The sequence below is a fragment of the Eumetopias jubatus genome, unplaced genomic scaffold, assembly GCF_037043125.1.
Source record: "Eumetopias jubatus isolate StellerSeaLion01/CBP00866 unplaced genomic scaffold, mEumJub1_p1.0 scaffold_12, whole genome shotgun sequence".
NCBI lineage: Eukaryota > Metazoa > Chordata > Mammalia > Carnivora > Otariidae > Eumetopias > Eumetopias jubatus.
The window spans coordinates 86,398,888-86,418,147 of NW_028274818.1; the positions used below are offsets into that span (position 1 = coordinate 86,398,888).

A 19,260-nucleotide genomic window follows, 5' to 3' on the forward strand; every position below is an offset into this window, starting at 1 on the left:
CACCCATCAGCTATTATATGCAAACAGTGAATTTAACCATTTTCCTTTTTTTTTTAAACAAAAGGAAGAAGAATTCCTTTGCATGGAAAATGATACTTATAAGTATCAAGCCCATTGCTTGGGCATATTCTATGATAACATTAGGAACTGAAATGCTAAATTCTGTCTTCAGTTTCTACTCTGTGAAGCTTTTTTTACATCTGTACAAGATTTCAGAAGTGGCCTTTTACCAAGCACAGGTGAGATGGAGCCCTCATTATTATATCACCTAGGACAGAGTTTCTCCTTCCCCACAGTTGTATGTGATTATGATTTTCCAAAGAGCTGATTCTTCACACAGCTGACTTTTCAAGAAAAGGTTATCTATGTCCAAGATCCTCTGAGGGCAAAGAAACTGTTAAAAGTTTGCCACTTGAAACATAAAAGCTTTAGAGTTTAAAGGGAAATCTTTGGCTATCTGGAAAATTCACTTATATGGAACAATTAGAATTATTATTAAGATATTCTATGTCTTGAAAAGGTCCATGGTAATCACAAATTGTATTGTAACTCATTACCAATTATATAGTCAGAGTGGATAGAGTTAATGGTCTTAAAACCCTTATATTTTATAATGTTACTCATTTATTACCAACAACAATATACTTGACTTACTTAGTATTTTTTGGCATTTTGCAATGGCAAACATTGATATTTTAACCTTTCCTAATGGAATTACGTAAAACTCCATCATGGTATATATACAGGTCATCATTCTCTGCAGAGGCATGGCCTTGTGTGCCTTAAGGGGAAGCAGTTTAACATAATGACTGAAAGGAAAGATTCTGCGGTCATCTGCTTTGGCTCAGACCCTGGCTCTGTCATTAATTAGCTAGGCAAATTGATTAACTTCTGTGGTCCTCAGTTTCATTTGTAAAGTAGGGATAATTGTAGCACCCGCTTCATAGGATCATTTTAAGGATTTAATAAATTGATATAAATATTTGTACAATGCCTAAACACAAAGTGAACGCACTTTGGCTTTTGGAGTGGTATTAACCAATAGGATTATGGCTATTACAGGATATACGCCCCCTGATGGTTTTGAAAGCAGTGAACTTTTCCTCCCCGCCCCCCCTTGGTTTTTGTTACTTCCCGTTAAGTAAAAATTCAGGAGTCATTTTCATCAATATAAACCACACTAAAATAATCCTGTGGTTTTTTTTTCTCCTAGATGATTTTAATGATCTGGAATGCTCTTCATGACCTGACTGGGTATTTTCACAACAACTCTCAGGCCGACTGCTGTTCCAGTCAACATTGTTCTGTTTTTTACGGTGCCCCTTTATACTCAGTAGCCTTCCTGCTTCCTTGGTTCCCTTGGAAATACTATCAAGAAGGTGACTGGCTTAGTGGACTTCACCTGGTGGTATCATTATGTGCTTTTGATAGCACACTTACCTTTGTTCAGCAAGCCCAGTGTACACTGTTTGCAGAGATTTTCACGAGACAAGAAAGTCGGCTTCAGCTTATTAAAATTAGCCAAATGACATCACTGGTAGGATCCACCAGTGTCCTTTTCTGTGCCCTCATCTCCGATAACATGGAAATTTTACTCAATTTTCAGGCTGTTGCTGTGGTCATTGCTATTCTTGCCATGGCCAGCATTTACACTGGCATATACCATATGAAACACTTTGAACCTACAAGAAGCCCTGGGGAAAACCTTTTCTCAGAAAGTGAACAGGATCTCCCCTGGACCTCCATGGTCTCACTGATAAGACAGATCTTGACCCAGAAAAACTTTCACCTTTTTCTGATAACGAATTTCTTCCAAGTCTTCCATTTAACCTTCTTCAATAACTTCATGATGATCTTTGCAGATAATCTCATTCCTAAGGATGTTCTTCCTTCTTCCATAAGGAGCATCATGTATGGGGCAGGCTTTATTTGCCCACAGGTATGTGATGATTCTTCCTGTAACTTTCTACAGGGATAAAGGTTTAACTCTTACCTAGCTGAGGAGATTAAAAACCTGATTGTATCAGTAGTTTGACAAAATGACGCTCATAGAGACCCAAAGACAATAGAGTCAATGATATTGCAATAATGTATAACAGAGGGTAGCTACACTTAAGGTGAGCACAGCATAACATATAGACTTGTGGAATCACTATGTTGTGCACCTGACACTAATATAACATGTGTGACTGCTGTACTTCAATTTAAAAAAGAAAGAGACCAAAGATTCAGAGCCCCAGGTGTTATATAAGATTCGGTAGAAACATAATGGAAACAAGAAATGAAAGGAAAAAGGAAAAGAGAACCTAATGAGAGCAGAGCCACATGATATTTGAAATATTTAGCTTTTGAATTTTGTTCTCCTGAGCTTTCTCACATAGCAGAGGTTTGGATGGAAATAAATGGCAATTTTGCTTTACCCAGGCCTTTAATGTTCCTGTAACTACTATAAGGAAGAGGGTTACTTGATCAAGAATTCTTGAAGCCAGGTTTCAAAACACTTGGCTAAAAGACTGAGTCCTGGAATTCCAGAAGGTTATTAAATTTCCATGCTCATGACCATTACTGGAAAGGGTATGTCCTCCTTCAAAAAGTACACCAGCCTGCTGGGTTTTTTACACCAGCTGGAGAGTTGATGAATCATATTGCTTTCCTTCACCTAAATATATCACCCCAAAATATGACTTAACCTAGGCTATGATACGGGTTTTTACTATTTTCATAATTAAATAAGTAAAATTCATTATTCTCTTCAGAAAATAAGTCATTCTAGACAGATGAGTTTTTACTGTTTACATGTTTACATGGTTTCAAGAATATTTAAACCATGTGGGATAGAAATAGTTCTAAAATATTTTAAGTTTTGCCACACTTTCTTTTTCTTTTAATTTTTTTATTGTTATGTTAATCACCATATATTACATAATTTGTTTTGGTGTACTGTTCCATGATTCATTGTTTGTTCATAACACCCAGTGCTCCATACAGAATGTGCCCTCCTCAATACCCATCACCAGGCTAACCCACCCCCCCACCCTCCTCCCCTCCAGAAACCTCAGTTTGTTTTTCAGAGTCCATCATCTCTCCTGGTTCGTCTCCCCCTCTGACTTAATCCCCTTCATTCTTCCTCTCCTGCTATCTTCTTCTTTTTCTTTTTTCTTAAAATATGTTGCGTTATTTGTTTCAGAAGTACAGATCTGTGATTCAACAGTCTTACACAATTCACAGCGCTCACCGTAGCACATATCTTCCTCAATGTCCATCACCCAGCCACCCCATCCCTCCCACCCCGACCACTCCAGCAACCCTCAGTTTGTTCCTGAGATTAAGAATTCCTCATATCAGTGAGGTCATATGATACATGTCTTTCTCTGATTGACTTATTTCACTAAGCATAACACCCTCCAGTTCCATCCACGTCGTTGCAAATGGCAAGATCTCATTCCTTTTGATGGCTGCATAATATTCCATTGTGTATATATACCACCTCTTCTTTATCCATTCATCTGTCGATGGACATCTTGGCTCTTTCCACAGTTTGGCTATTGTGGACATTGCTGCTATGAACATCGGGGTGCATGTACCCCTTCGGGTCCCTACATTTGTATCTTTGGGGTAAATACCCAGTAGTGCAATTGCTGGATTGAATGGTAGCTCTAATTTCAACTGTTTGAGGAACCTCCATACTGTTTTCCAGAGGGGTTGCACCAGCTTGCATTCCCACCAACAGTGTAGGAGGGTTCCCCTTTCTCCACATCCCCGCCAACATCTGTCGTTCCCTGACTTGTTAATTTTAGCCATTCTGACGGGTGTGAGGTGGTATCTCATTGAGGTTTTGATTTGGATTTCTCTGATGCCGAGCGATGTTGAGCACTTTTTCATGTGCCTGTTGGCCATTTGGATGTCTTCTTTGGAAAAATGTCTGTTCATGTCTTCTGCCCATTTCTTGATTGGATTGTTTGTTCTTTGGGTGTTGAGTTTGATAAGTTCTTTATAGATTTTGGATACTAGCCCTTTATCTGATATGTCATTTGCAAATATCTTCTCCCATTCTGTCGGTTGTCTTTTGGTTTTGTGGACTGTTTCTTTGGCTGTGCAAAAGCTTTTTATCTTGATGAAATCCCAATAGTTCATTTTTGCCCTGGCTTCCTGTGCCTTTGGTGATGTTTCTAGGAAGAAGTTGCTGCGGCTGAGGTCGAAGAGGTTGCTACCTGTGTTCTCCTTTAGGATTTGGATGGACTCCTGTCTCACGTTTAGGTCTTTCAACCATTTGGAGTCTATTTTTGTGTGTGGTGTAAGGAAATGGTCCAGTTTCATTCTTCTGCATGTTTTGCCACACTTTCTTATGCAAAGCATACAGGATATGGTTTGTCTTTTTGAAGATTAGCTCGAGGCCTTTGTCATAGTTTGGTTACTGTATATACCGTAAAAATGGTGGGTCACATTGGGTGCTTACTATGTGCCATGAACCATGCCAAGCACGTTGTACACATTATCTCACCTAATCCTCACAACCACCTTCAAGGGAGAGACTCTTCTTATGCTTACAGATGAGAACAGGGAGGTTCAGAGGCATCTGCCTTTAGAGTTATGCACTTTTAGATTCCGTCTCTAAAATGTACTATATTTACATGGTTTACTTAGCAGAGTGTACCAAATAGAGTATCATTTTGGGGTTATCAGAATAGTCCCCGGTACTGGGTGTGCATATTGAAATGATGCTATTCCTTCAGGACAGTTTGAAGTTTGTCAAGCTGTTTGCTCCTATGTTCAATGACCCAGTATGGGGAACTGTTTGAGCTCTTGTCTGCATTATTAGATACTAAAATATATATACATTTTTATATAAATATGTCTAATAATATATATATACATCTTCACACTTTTAATCATGTACTTGTCTATAGTATCTCCTCTAAGTAAAAATAAAAAAGTTTGTTAAACTCTTATGTTAAAAATAAAAAGAGTAGGGGTGCCTGGCTGGCTCAGTTGGTAAAGCATGTGACTCTTGATTTCAGTGTTGTGAGTTCAAGCCACATGCTGGGTGTGGAGCCTACTTAAAATAAAAATAATAATGATAAATAAAAAATAAAAAGAATAGATTTTTTTCACAGCTTCATTGAGATGTTATTCACATATCATACAATTCACCCATTTAAAATGTGCAATTTGGGGCACCTGGGTGGCTCAGTTAAGCATCCAACTCTTGGTTTCAGCTCAGGTCATGATCTCAGGGTTGTGAGATGGAGCCCCACATTGGGATCCATGCTCAGCGTGGAATCTACTTGGGATTCTCTCTTCCTCTCTGCCCTTCCCCCCAACTCATGTTTTCTCTCTCTCTGAATAAATAAATTAAAGATTTTATTTATTTATTCAGAGAGAGAGCAAGAGAGAGAGAGCACAAGCCAGGTGAGGGGCAGAGGGAGAAGCAGGCTCTCCCCAGAACAGGGAGCCCGATGTGGGACTCTATTCAGGGACTCCAGGAGCATGACCCCAGCCAAAGGCAGACACCAAACCAACTGAGCCACCCAGGAGCCCGATAAATAAAATCTTTAAAAAAAAATATGTGGGGGCACGTGGGTGGCTCAGATGGTTAGGCGTCTGCCTTCAGCTCAGGTCATGATCCCAGAGTCCTGGAATCGGGTCCCGCATCGGGCTCCCTTCTCCTTGGGAGCCTGCTTCTCCCTCTGCCTCTCTCTCTCTCTCTCTCTCTGTCTCTCATGAAGAAATAAATAAAATCTTTAAAAAAAAATATGTGGGGTGCCTGGGTGGCTCACTCAGTTAAGCATCTGCCTTTGACTCAGGTCACCTGGGATTGAGCCCCATGTCTGGCTCCCTGCTCAGCGGGGAGTCTGCTTCTCCCTCTGCCCCTCCCCCTGCTCATGCTCTCCCTCCCTCTCTCTCTCTCTCTCTGTGTGTCAAATAAATAAAATCTTTAAAAAAATTTAAAAATGTGCAATTCAATGGTTTTTCGTATATTTACAGATATATGTAACCATCACTGCAGTCAATTTTTGAACACTTCATTACCTCAAAAAAAAAAAATCTCAGGGGTACCTGGGTGGCTCAGTTGTTAGGCATCTGCCTTCAGCTCAGGTCAGGATCCCAGGGTCCTGGGATCGAGCCCCGCATCGGGCTCCCTGCTCCACGGAAAGCCTGCTTCTCCCTCTCCCACTCCCCCTGCTTGTGTTCCCTCTCTCGCTGTGTCTCTCTCTGTCAAATAAATAAATAAAATCTTAAAAAAAAAGTCATACCCTTTTAGCTATTGCCCCCATATTTCCCTGTCCTCCCTACCCCCCAGCCCTAAGCAATCATTACTACTTTCCCTACTCATTCTGGACTTCTATATGGATGTAGCTGGTATCAATACTTTATTCCTTTTTATGACCAAATTATATGCCATTGTATAGATACACCACATTTTGTTTATCCGTTCATGAGTTGATGAACATTTGGGTTATTTCCACGTTTTGACTATTCATAAGTAATGCTGCTATGAACATTAACACAACTATTTGCATGGACACACAGATGTAGGAACTCTGTTTCACATTTTGAGATACTGTCAGACTATTTTCCAAAGTGGCTGCACCATTTTATATTCCCACTGATAGTGTACTAACATTCTCCAAATCTTCACTAGCAGTTTCTACTACCTGTCTTTTTGGTTATAACCATCCTAGTGAGTGGAATAGCATCTCACTGATATTTTGATATATATTTCCCTGATGGCTGATGATTTTGAGAATTTTTTCATATGCTACTGGCCATTTTATATATTCTTTGGACAAATACCTATTCAGTTCACTTGCACAGTTTTTAATTGGGTTATTTGTCTTTTTACTGCTGAGGTGTAATAGTTCTTTGCATATTTTTGATACAATCTGTTATCAGATTTGCAAATACCATTTGCAAAATTTTTGTCCCATTTGGGTTATCTTTTCACTTTTTTGATGAAATTGGAAAGTGTGAGCCTTATTACTTTGTTCTCCTATTTCAAGATTGTTTTGGCTATTCTGGCTCCCTTGCAAACTCATGTGAATTTTAGAATCAGCCTGTCAATTTCTACAAAGAAGACAGCTGGGATGCTGATAGGATTGCTCTGAATCTGTAGATCAGTGTGGGTACTTTGCTATCTTAGCGATATTAAATCTTCTGACCCATGAACACAGAGTGTTTTCCATCTGTTTCAATCTTTTAAAATTTCTTTCAACAATGCTTTGTAGTTTTCAGAGGATACGTTTTGCCCTTCTTTTGATTAAATTTATTCCTAAATATTTAGATAGATAGATATTTAGTGAAGACCTGAGGGGCTCTTTCAAAGCAAAATACATGAGCTTTACCAAGTAATTCCCATAGATGTTTTTCATTTCCTCTAGTTCATAGCCATGTTCTGGGTAGAGAGCGCCAGACGGTTGAATTCTGATGGAGTGAAGGACTGCTGTGCATCTGAGCAAATCATAACTTCTTTTTTTCTTTGTTTTTGTATTACAAAATTAATACATTTTTTAAAGATTTTATTTATTTATTTTTGAGAGAGAGAGCGCACACACGAGCTGGGAAGGGGCAGAGGGAGAAGCAGACTTCCCCCATCAAGCAGGAAGCCCAATGCGGGACTTGATTCCAGGACCTTAGGATCATGACTGGAGCCAAAGGCAGATGCTCAACCGACTGAGCCACCCAGGCACCCACAAAAATAGTATGTTTGCTGTAAAGATTCATGCACTATTGAAACATCTATGAGTTTTGGGTATCCTGTTTTTTAAACTTAAAAAGTTATGGAAATTTCCATGTCATATGTAAATCTACTTTTTAAAAATAGCTGTGTTGGGGTAAATTACATCAGTGTTCATAATTGAACTGTAGATGGATTTTAGGCTATTTCCAGTAGTTTTCTGTTACAAACTATGCTTAATAGCTTTTAACACAGGCCCCAGTTGTTGTTTTTCATGATCTATTAAGTACTTGGGAAAAAATGTAAGAGTTGAAAGAAAGGCATCTTTTGTTGTTGTTACAGCTTTATTGAGGTATGATTGACCCTCAATAAATTACGTTTATTTATACTGTGTGACTTGGTACATTTTGACATATGTATGTTCCATGAAACCATTACCACATTCAAAATAGTTTACATACTCATCACCCCCCAAAGTTTCCTTGAGCCCCTTTATAATCCCTTCCTCCAGCCCTTCCCCACCCTCCCTCATCTCCAGATAAGCACCCACCTGCTTTTTGTCACTATAGATTCGTTTGCATTTTCTAGATTTTATGTAAGTGGAATAATATAGTATGTACTATTTTTTTGGTGTAGATTCCTTTGCATGTTTTGTGGATATCAATTTTTTTCTGAGAGAGAGAGAATGAGCTGGGGGAGGGGCAGAGGGAGAAGCAGACACCCCACTGAGCAGGGAGCCCGATTCAGGACTTGATCCCAGGACTCTGGGATCATGACCTGAGCCGAAGGCAGATGCTTAACCAATTGAGCCACCCAGGCACCCTCAATATTTCTTTTTTTTTTGTTGGTGAAGAGTATCCTATTGTACGGATATATCACAATTTGTTTCTTCATTGACTTTTTTTTTTTTTTTTTGGTGTATGAGCGTAAGCTTTATTTGTACTCTCAAACTCTTACAACTTTGCATAAAGTCCTACCTCAGAGATGGCAGAAACTATACTAAACGATTCACCCCCCCTACACAACACAGCGAATTTTAATGTCCCACCCCCCTTTGGGGGAAGGGTGGTTACACTACACACTTTTGGAGACGCCCCAAAGGTTATCTGGCACTTTGGTACAGAAAGGATTTGGTCCGATTTCTTACTGCCTTAGGATACTAAAGGGAACATAAAGTTGGTTGCTCAACCCCTCTGGGCTGGGGTGGGGCAGAAGGTAGACAGGGAGGTGGTCTGGGACAGAAGGGAGAATCATAGGTGTGGGCTTAAGTTCTGGACGACAGAGGTAGTTAGTTGATCCTGGGTGGCTGCTGGGGTAGCTGAAGGCAGCCTGAGTGCCCAGGGTAGGTAGATGCTTCTCTGGTGGCCTTCGTCTGCCCAGTCCACCAGCTCACTGCTCTGAAACCATAGCTGGATCTCCCTCTGGGCCCCCTCCATGGAGTCGCTGGCATGGATGATGTTCCTGCTGATGTGGACACTGAAGTCCCCCCTGATGGTGCCAGGGGCATCCTCAGCTGAGTTGGTGTGTCCTACCATGGGCCTTGAGGAGCAGACCACGTTGGGGCCTTCCTAGACCATGGCCACCACGGGGCCAGAGGTCATGTAGCTGATGAGGGCTGGGTAGAAGGGTTTCCTCTGCAGGTCATGGAAGTGCTCAGCAAGGACTCTCTCTGGCGCCTGCAGCATCTTCATCCCCACCAGCTTGAAGCCCTTCCTCTCAGCGCGCTGGATCACATCCCCAACAAGCCGCCGCTGCACCCCATCTGGCTTCACTGCAACCAGGGTCCGCTCCCGGGTCCAGGAGGACCCTCCCGAGCTGGGGCATGCGAGCAGGCTCGGGCTCGGGGCCCGCGGGCCGCTCAGCAGCCCCGGCAGCGCCGCGCGCCCCAAGAGGCCGCCCATGACCCTCGGCCCGAGGGCCGCTGGCTGAGCGCAAAGAGCGCGACTGACTGAGCCCTGAGGGAGAAAGGGCGGACCTTCATTCACTTTTTGATTGGCATTTGGGTTGTTTCCAGTTTGGGCCTATCACAAATATAGCTGCTATGGACATTTGTGTCTTCGAATGGATGTATGCTTTTCTTTCTCTTGGGTAAATACCTAAGAGTGGAATGGTTAGGTTGCATGGTAGGTTATGTGTTTAACTTTTAAAAACACTGCTGAAGTGTTTACCAGATCATTTTACACTCCTACCAGTAATGTAAAAGTGTTCCATTTGTTCAACGATGCTTATGATCAGTCTTTTTAGTTTTAACCATTCTAGTTTTAGTATGCAGTTTTTTATTGTGGTTTTTGATTTAACACTTTCCTAATGGCTACTAATTATGTTAGTGTATTTTTCACGTACTTACTTGCCATTCATATACCTTTTTGGTGGATTGTTTGTTCAGATCTTTTGCCTATTTTTTAATTGAGTGTTTGTCATCAACTTTTACCGAATTGTAAGAGTTCTTTACATAGTCTAGAGACAAGTCCCTTGTTGGATATGTGTTCAGCAAGTACTTTCTCCCCGTCTCTCTTGGCTATAAATTTTTAGACTTTTTATTGAAGTGTAGTTGACACACAATGTTACATCAGTTTCAGGTATATAATGTGGTGATTCCACATGTCTGTATGTTATGCTGTGCTCACCATACAATGCCATTACAATACCATTGGCTGCGTTCTCTATGCTGCATCTTTTATCCCCGTGACTTACTCATCTTGGCTATTACATTTTAAGGGAAGCATGGCCAAAAGATTTCAACAATCCCTTTTCTCAAACCCTCAAACTAACATGAATTTCTGTTGACCTCAATAAAAAATCATTATAAAGTGGAAACCCAAAGTTGCTTTAAGTGTATTCTTAATTTCCAGAGAAGTGACACTTACATAAATTATTGGGGTAAAAAGAAAAAAATGACAGCTGATTGGAATTTGTTGTTTTCATTATTTATTTGTCTAAGTCACTTTAACTGTTGGGTATAGTGATGAAGGATAAGCACCATATTTTCATTTTCTCAGGCTGTCTTCTCAGGGCTTTCTTTTTGAGGAGTTGAATAGTTGAAAGGAGAAAAGAACGAACACATGCTCGTTCTCTCTAATAACTGTTTTTTTTTAAAGATTTTATTTATTTATTTGAGAGAGAGAATGAGAGACAGAGAGCACAAGAGGGAAGAAGGTCAGAGGGAGAAGCAGACCCCCCAGCCGAACAGGGAGAGCCCGATGCGGGACTCGATCCCAGGACTCCAGGACCATGACCTGAGCCGAAGGCAGTCGCTCAACCAACTGAGCCACCCAGGCGCCCCTCTAATAACTGTTTTAATAGGTCTGTGACTCTTCCACATCCCAGTCCCCTCAGAGAGGCAGGATAGTAAATGGGTTAAGAGCATGGAGTCTGCCAGGGAGGAGTCCCGCTCCCCTCTCACGAGCTATGTGACCCTGGGTAAGTTACTTAACCATTCTGTGCCTCAGTTCCCTCATCCGTAACATGAGAATAAAAATAATGCCTAATGAATAGAATTATTATGAGGATTTAGTGACTCAAAATATACAAAGTACTTAAAATGGTTCCTGGCACAAACTAAACCCTCTAGAAATGTTAGCTTTTATTATTAAGACTTGATGTGGCAAATATTTTATTTGATTTTCACTGCAAGAACACACTGATTTTATCTGTTTTGATTTAGGCTTCTTTGGCATAGGTTTGCCAACACTTGTGCTGAGACACACTGTTCACAAACTCCTACTCAATAAACATGAATGGAGAGCCAAAACCCTCAGTTTGTAGAAGACTTTAGTAAGTGAAAAAGCAGTCTCTCTCAACATTTTTATCATTTATATCATTGGCTCATATCTTTTTGTATATTGGACATTATAATAATAACTAAATATGTGCTAGATGAGAGAGAGAGACAAGATAGACAGCGAGAGACAGAGACACACAGAGAGAGTGTTAGTTGGAGGAAATGTCCTTCAGGTAAAATAACTTGTCTATGATCCACACAGCTGGTAAAGTGGCAAAGTTGAATTCAAACCAAGGGACATCTGATTTCAAAATCTTTCACTTTCTACTCTACCACATATTTCTTATATTATTATAATTTCTTGTGTGTGTGGTTTTTTTTGAAGATTTTATTTATTTGTCGGAGAGAGAGAGAGAGCACATAAGCAGGGGGAGCGGCAGGCAGCGGGAGAAGCAGGAAGAGGGAGAAGCAGGCTTCCTGCTGAGCAGGGAGTCTGATGTGGGGCTCAATCCCAGGGCCCTGGGATCATGACCTGAACCAAAGGCAGGCGGTTAACTGACTGAGCCACCCAGGCGCCCATAATTTCTTGTGTTTTATATACTCCTGTATTAGATACCAAGAACAAGCAGCTTCATTTCAACATGTAGAAATGTGTAATTTTACAATATTATTATTATATGGAGGACTATAATGGGACTTGCCGGGGTGTTCTATGTATTTCTCTTACAGAACTCTAAGAAATGCCTTGGATCACATCAGTCACTGAGCCATTGTCTTTAGTATCCAGAAAATGAGCTCTTGTTCCTTGAAAGTAGAGAAGTAAGCCAAAAAGTTAGGGGGAAAAAACCCTTTTGTTTATTACAGTACATTTGTATTCTACTTACATCATTCAAAATTCTCATGTAATGTATGTACATTTGGTTAGTGAAAACTTTTCAAGGCTAAACAATGTAATTTTTAATTGAAAACAAAGAATATCTTCTGATCTTTGTTAATGTACATATGTATATTTAGCACAAACTTTTCACTCTAGAACAATGAATTTTTTCAATGATAGCTTGAAATGCAGAAAAAAATGTTAAGTCTGAGCTCTCAACATGAGCCTGTTAGAATTATGAAAATACGTAAGATTAGGCAAGAAACAAAACCCAAAGAAATGTGGATAGAATCATAAACTATTATTTATGGTACTTGATTTTGGCTAAAAATTACATTTCAGATATATTACAGTAAGAACAATAGTGAAATATATATTCACTTATTCAGTAAATATTGTTTTACCTACTGTATGCTGGGTAAATTCTGGGCTTTAATCCCAAATCTTAAAATCTGGATTTATATTAGATTTTAATTGGACTTTTCACATCACCATAAAGCAATGTTGATGTTTCTCTCTCTTTTTTTAAGATATATATATATTTTAAAGATTTTATTTTTTATTTAATTGACAGAGAGAGAGAGAGAGACAGCGTGAGAGGGAACACAAGCAGGGGGAGTGGGAGAGGGAGAGGCAGGCCTCCAGCCAAGCAGGGCGCCCGATGCGGGGCTTGATCCCAGGATCCTGGGATCATGACCTGAGCCGAAGGCAGTCCCTTAACCAACTGAGCCACCCAGGCGCCCCTAAGATTTATTTATTTATTTTAGAGAGAAAGTGTGCCAGCGGGGGAGGGGAGGGGCACAGAAAGAGGGAGAGGGGAAGTAGACTCCCCGCTGAGTGCAAAGCTCATTGCGGGGCTCCATCCCAGAGATCATGACCTGAGCAGAAATCAAGTCAGACACTTAACAGACTGAGCCACGCAGGCGCCCCATGTTGATTGTTTCTAAGTGATGGATTCTTTCATATGGTTGGTTTTAGTAAAATCTCTTCATATTAGTGTGAAAATGAAAATGTAGGAAACCATTTTCAGGTTTGTTTGTTTTATAGGAAATAATAGCTGTTTCTTTGTTATTATGGAATATTACTATCCTTAGTCAATTTTTATGGATATATATGAGTAATAGCATTTCTAGTCACAATAGACAGTATCACTTGTGTGTTTCAACGATATTACAATTCAGAAGCAAATTTATTTTTTTGCTGAGAACATTTACTTTGTCATCAGCAAGAGTAAGCCTAATTCGTGGGAATCCAACTTATTAACACTATGTCACTCTGTTTCCGTTTCAGTGCCTTGTACTTATCAGTCAGTCCTGGCTGAAGAAGTGTGGTTACTATAAAATTATCTTAATTTCTTTCTACCTAGAAGGAACAGCCTCCATTGTCATGTTATTTCTCGGACAGCAATATTATTACTTTTTGGCTCTTTACCTCACTATTATCATGTAAGTAAATGCCAGTGCCAATCCCCAAATTACCCTAGGATTTTTTTCTTTTCTTTTTTTTTTTTAGAGGGGCAGGGGCAGAGGGAGAAGGAGACAGAGAATCTTAAACTGGCTCCCCACACAGCGCAGAGCCTGATGCGGGGCTTGATCTCAGAACCCTGAGATCATGACTTGGGCTGAACCCAAGAGTCAGACACTTAACTGACTGAGCCACCCAGGCGCCCCTCACAGCTTCTTTTTTCAAGTTATTTCATACATTAGATTTTGTAGTAAAGTTCCTCTTTTTATTTATTTATTTTTATTTATTTTTTAATTTTTTTATTGTTATGTTCATCACCATACATTACATCATTAGTTTTTGATGTTAAAGTTCCTCTTTTTAACCTATTAAAGTGCATCATTTAGTAAATGCTGCTGCCAAATAAGGATCTTGCCCCCAAATATGTTCTTTGCCTTTGTCCCCATCTTGGGAAATGGCCTACAGTCTGCCTGGGCATCCAGGTCTGTGACTTTGTTTTTGTCTTCTCTTTCTTCTTTGTCTCCTATGTCCAATATGCTATCAGTTTAGTAGTAGTTTTATTTTCCTAATACGTCCCGAATCCATCCCTTCTCTGCTCCCATTGCCATTCCTGTAGCTCAGGTCCTCATCCTCTCAGATGGAGAGGTATACGGCCTCCCAGATGGTCCCCTTGTCTCCAGTCCCTCCAAACCCTTCCTCCACACTGCTCCTAGAAGAACATGTCATTCCTTTGCTTAATGATCTTAAGTGGCTTCTTACTGCTTTCAAGATAGAATCCAAATGATGACAGATGAGGCCTTTTGTTATTATAGTCCCTGTTTACTTCTTCATCCCCATTTTCTATTACTCTTCAGTTTCACTGTACTCCACACCAAACAGGAATACTTCGTAGTTCCTGGTTCAAATACCTTATGTCAACATGCAGCATTCTGTGCCTGGAAAGCTGTTCACCATTTCCTGCCTGGCTCTCTCCTGGTGTTTCTGAAGGCTGCAGTTCAGGGATGTGCTTCTCTGAAAAGACTTCCTTGATGTCCTCATCTGGATTAGGTGTCCCTCCTGCATGACTCCCACGCCCTTATCTGTGCTGGAGCGTTTACCCCCCTGCCTGGGACTGCCTGTGGCCTCCACTGGACTGAGCTTATTGCGAGTAGGGTCTAGTCTCTTATCGCTGTGGCGCCATTACCTACTACAGTTCCTACAAATAGTTGATCATTAGAAAATGTGTTTTGGGTGGAGAAACTAATATTCCTACCCCAGGTCACTGCTGGAACAATTTGAGAAAATGTTCATGAAGATTTATTTGCATTTTGAACAGATTGGTAGTGGAGAGTAGAGTAACTAACTCAAAGGATTGAAATCTTGGCAGAATTTCATGACATTAGAACCTCACATAGATAACTATTTTCTAAGTATATAATGGTGGCCCTGCCTATATCTAAAACGACATTTTTAAAAGATTTTATTTTTTAAGTAAACTCAACACCCAACATGGGGCTTGAAGTCACAACCCTGAGATCAAGAGTTGCATGCTCCACCGACTGAGCCAGCCAGGCACCCCCGCCCCCAAAATGACATTTTTATAGTGATTTTAGAATGAAAATTTTTTGCCTTTTTTTTTACTTAAACTATTCCCCCATTTTCATTCTCCTATCATAATTAAAATGTTATATGTTCTTTTATAGTCCTTAATTTATCCTGTTTTTGATAGCAAGAGAAAATTGTCTGATTAATTTCCCTGGCCTGTTTTGTTTTTTAGAATCAGCCCATAATTTAATCAGATTAAATGAGAAGGTAGTCATTTGGGAATGAGGAAACAGCATAAAAACCATTTTTAAAAACACAGACTTAACTGTAAAGAACAAAGTGATGGTTACGGGGAGGTGGGAGGAGATTGAATAGGTGATGGGGATTAAGGAGTGCACTTGCTGTGATGAGCACCAGGTGTTGTATGGAAGTGTTGAATTGCTAAATTGTACACCTGAAACTAATATTACACTGTATGTGAACTCACTGGAATTTAAATAAAAACTAAAAAACCCCAAACCATTATTTTTATTTAAAGATTTTATTTATTTTTTGGTCAGAGAGAGAGAGAGAGCGAACAGGCGAGGCAGGAGGCGGAGGGAGAAGCAGACACATTTTGTGTATTATATGTATTATATACTGTATTCTTACAATAAAGTAAGCTAGAAAAAAGAAAGCATGAATAAGAAAACCATCATAAGGAAGAGAAAATACATTTATAGTACTGTACTGTATTTATTCAAAAAAGTCCCCATATAAGTGGACCTATGCTGTTCAAACTTGTGTTATTTGAGGGTTAACTGTACTATAAAATAAAGATATATTAGGCACACACTTCTATCCCCCCAAATATTATATAGATATGAATACATACTTCTCTTTTAAAAATGAAATAACTGGGGCGCCTGGGTGGCTCAGTTGGTTAAGTGTCAGCCTTCAGCTCAGGTCATGATCTCAGGGTCCTGGGATCGAGCCCTGCATCGGGCTCCCTGCTCCATGGGGGGCCTGCTTCACCCTTTCCTGCTCCCCCTGCTTGTGCGCTCTCTCTCTGTCATATAAATAAAATCTTTTTTAAAAAATTAAATATAAATAAATGAATAAAAAAATGAAATAACTATTTTTTGCTTGGGATTTTAAAAAATGGTTTTGGGGGACACCTGGGTGGCTCAGTCAGTTAAGCGCCTGCCTTCACCTCAGGTCATGATCCCGGGGTCCTGGCTTCGAGCCCCGCATCGGGCTCCCTGCTCCGTGAGGGGCCTGCTTCTCCTCTCCCTCTGCCTGCCCCTCTGTCTGTGGCCTGCCTACTTGTGCTCTATCAAATAATAGTAAGAGTCAACTGTACATTATTTCATTTTTCTTTCTTACAAACAAAATTTCAACTTTCATTTGATGTTTGTTTTTTTTAAACAAAATCTGTGCCTCCTAGTTATATGCATATTTTATATGTATATTTTTAAAATTGCTTCTAGGGTGATTGTGCAAGCTTCTTTTCGCTTGTTTAACCTGCCACTAGCTGACATGGTTGATGCAGATTTACTGAAGTTCAATCGTCAGTAAGTACATTTATTCAAATATTAGCTACGAGAATATCACATGGAGGCAGGACCTATCAGAGTCTGCCTGTTATATTACCACTACAAATCATGTATCTAAGAGACGATCATAAGACGCATCATTGGGAATTAGAGAGTAGAACATAATAGGATATTCATAATTGTTTGTCCTGGGCAACTTTCCCCTGCCTTTGAAAGGGCATCATAATTTTTTATCCCTCAGGTTCACACAGCCAATGCTACAACAGGATTAGATCTCAGAAACCAAAGTGAAATCTCAGATAGCTTTGTTCTACCTATTGCAGTATGCTTATTATACTGATGTTAAGGCAAAGTGGCCTTTGCTCTGTGACATTGTAAGAATTAAAATTAAAAATTAAAAAAAGGTCCATCTTATCTTTTTTTACTTGAAAAACTGTAAGCTGCTGCTGGTGAGAGGTTTTGTTCTTTAGTATGGTGGTAAGCTGTAAAATTCACTTGATTGGTAATGTTTTCTGACATGTGCCCTATTTACAGATTAGAGAGGAATGTGTTATTTTAACACAGGTACATTCTTTATCAGCTCTGTAGAAACATTGAGACAGCATGGCCTCTTTTTTTTTTAATAAAATTTATGTTGAGGAAAGCTTTGCCAATCCAGCTGCTTGATTTCCTCTTTACATAATTCCTTTCCTGTTTCAGGGTTTTGTTACTAAGTTATGTTTGGGTTGATAAGCAAGGTGCTGAGCTCCTTACAGTGTAGGACCATGTCTTCACCAGTGTCTAGAAAAGTGACTGACTCAAATCACTTTTTTTAAAATGAGTAATTTAACAAGAAGAAACTTCAGTAAACATCTTACAACTCTCAAATTCTTTTTTTTTTTTTAAGATTTTATTTATTTGCCAGAGAAAGAGAGTACAAGCAGGGGGAGTGGCAGAGGGAGAAGCGGACTCCCCACTGAGCAGGAAGCCCAACATAGGGCTCAATCCCAAGACACTGGGATCATGACCTGAGCCGAAGGCAGACACTTAACTGACTGAGCCACCCAGGCGCCCATCTCAAATTCTTTTTGAATGAGACTGGAAACAAGTAAATAAAATGTCTCAAACAGTTGGAAAGAAAAGGGCACCAACATTTACCACATGCCAATGTGTATAAGCATTGTGTGGCTTTTGCTCATTCAAGTCTCACCCCAGCCTTGTATGGTAGTTATTATTTAAATATGGGGTGCCTGGGTGGCTCAGTTGGTTAAGCGACTGCCTTCGGCTCAGGTCATGATCCTGGAGTCCCGGGATCGAGTTCCGCATCGGGCTCCCTGCTCGGCAGGGAGTCTGCTTCTCTCTCTGACCCTCCCCCTTCTCGTGTGCTCTCTCTCTCATTCTCTCTCTCTCAAATAAATAAATAATATCTTAAAAAAAATAAAAAAGATATTATTTAAATATGTACTGATTGCCTCCTAATGTGTCAGGCATAGTGGTAAATGCTGGAGATACAATATAGGAGGCCTTGTAACAGATTCCCTTTAAAACATACTCTATCTCTCTTTTTTTAATTTTTAAAAAAGTTTACTTACATATGTATATATGTATGTATGTATGTATGTATCTATTTATTTATTTTAGAGACAGAGCACGCAAGCAGGCAGAGGGTAGTGAGCAGAAGGGGAGAGGGAGAGGGGGAAAGAATACCTAGTAGATTTCATGCTGAGTGCAGAGCCCAATGTGGGGCTTAATCTGACAACCATGATCATGACCTGAGCCAAAACCAGGAGTTGGACGCCCAATGAACTGAACCGCTCAGGTGTCCCTTTAACTTATAAAGTAATCTCTGCACCCAGCGTGAGACTCAAAGTCATGACCCTGAGATCAAGAGTTGCATGCTCCACCAACTGAGCCAGCCAGGTGCTCCTAAAACATACTCTTTATGTACATGGCATGCTGTATGCTTTTGACAAGTGGCTACTCTGGAGGATACCTGTGCTTTTCTGGCAGCATAAGTTTTATCCTTACTTCATGATCCCGGGGTCCTGGGATTGAGTCCCGCATTGGGCTCCTGGCTCAGCCTGTTTCTCCCTCTGCCTCTGCCTGCCAGTCCCCCTGCTTGTGTGTGCTCTCTCTCTATCTATCTGACAAATAAATAAAATCTTTGAAAAAATTAAGTTGTATCCTTAGCAAGAGTTAGTACTTTTTGTTTTAAATCTGTTAATGTCAGCTGCAAATGTTATTATAATGACAGTATTTAATTGCTTAGGATCTATAAGGGTGAGATGAAAGTTATTTCTATGAAAACTAAGTTGAATGCTTTATAAAGATTAGACAAAGGCAAGATGTAAAAAAAATACTATTAGATCTGATGTGATGAGAACTATAAATGTCTTGAGGGAAAGTCATAAAAACCTAAAGCTATTGTGTTCTCAGATTGCCTTGTAAACAACTTTAGGTTCTCTCTATAATTGGCAGTAGAAAC

The 19,260-nt window shown here is 40.0% G+C and overlaps 1 protein-coding gene and 1 pseudogene across 1 annotated transcript in view; one reads left to right on the forward strand and one right to left on the reverse strand.

The window, feature by feature from the left end:
* LOC148162850 (solute carrier family 68 member 1-like) overlaps positions 1-19,260 on the forward strand; it is a 50,684-nt gene that overhangs the window by 9,179 nt on the left and 22,245 nt on the right. Inside the window, exons 2-5 of the mRNA XM_088029024.1 lie at positions 69-239; positions 1,214-1,939; positions 13,564-13,718; positions 16,731-16,814. Of these exons, the coding sequence (XP_087885150.1) occupies positions 90-239; positions 1,214-1,939; positions 13,564-13,718; positions 16,731-16,814 (1,115 nt within the window). The 5' untranslated portion in view covers positions 69-89. The remainder of the gene's footprint in view (positions 1-68; positions 240-1,213; positions 1,940-13,563; positions 13,719-16,730; positions 16,815-19,260) is intronic.
* Positions 8,926-9,603, reverse strand: LOC114198789 (nucleoside diphosphate kinase D, mitochondrial pseudogene; annotated as a pseudogene).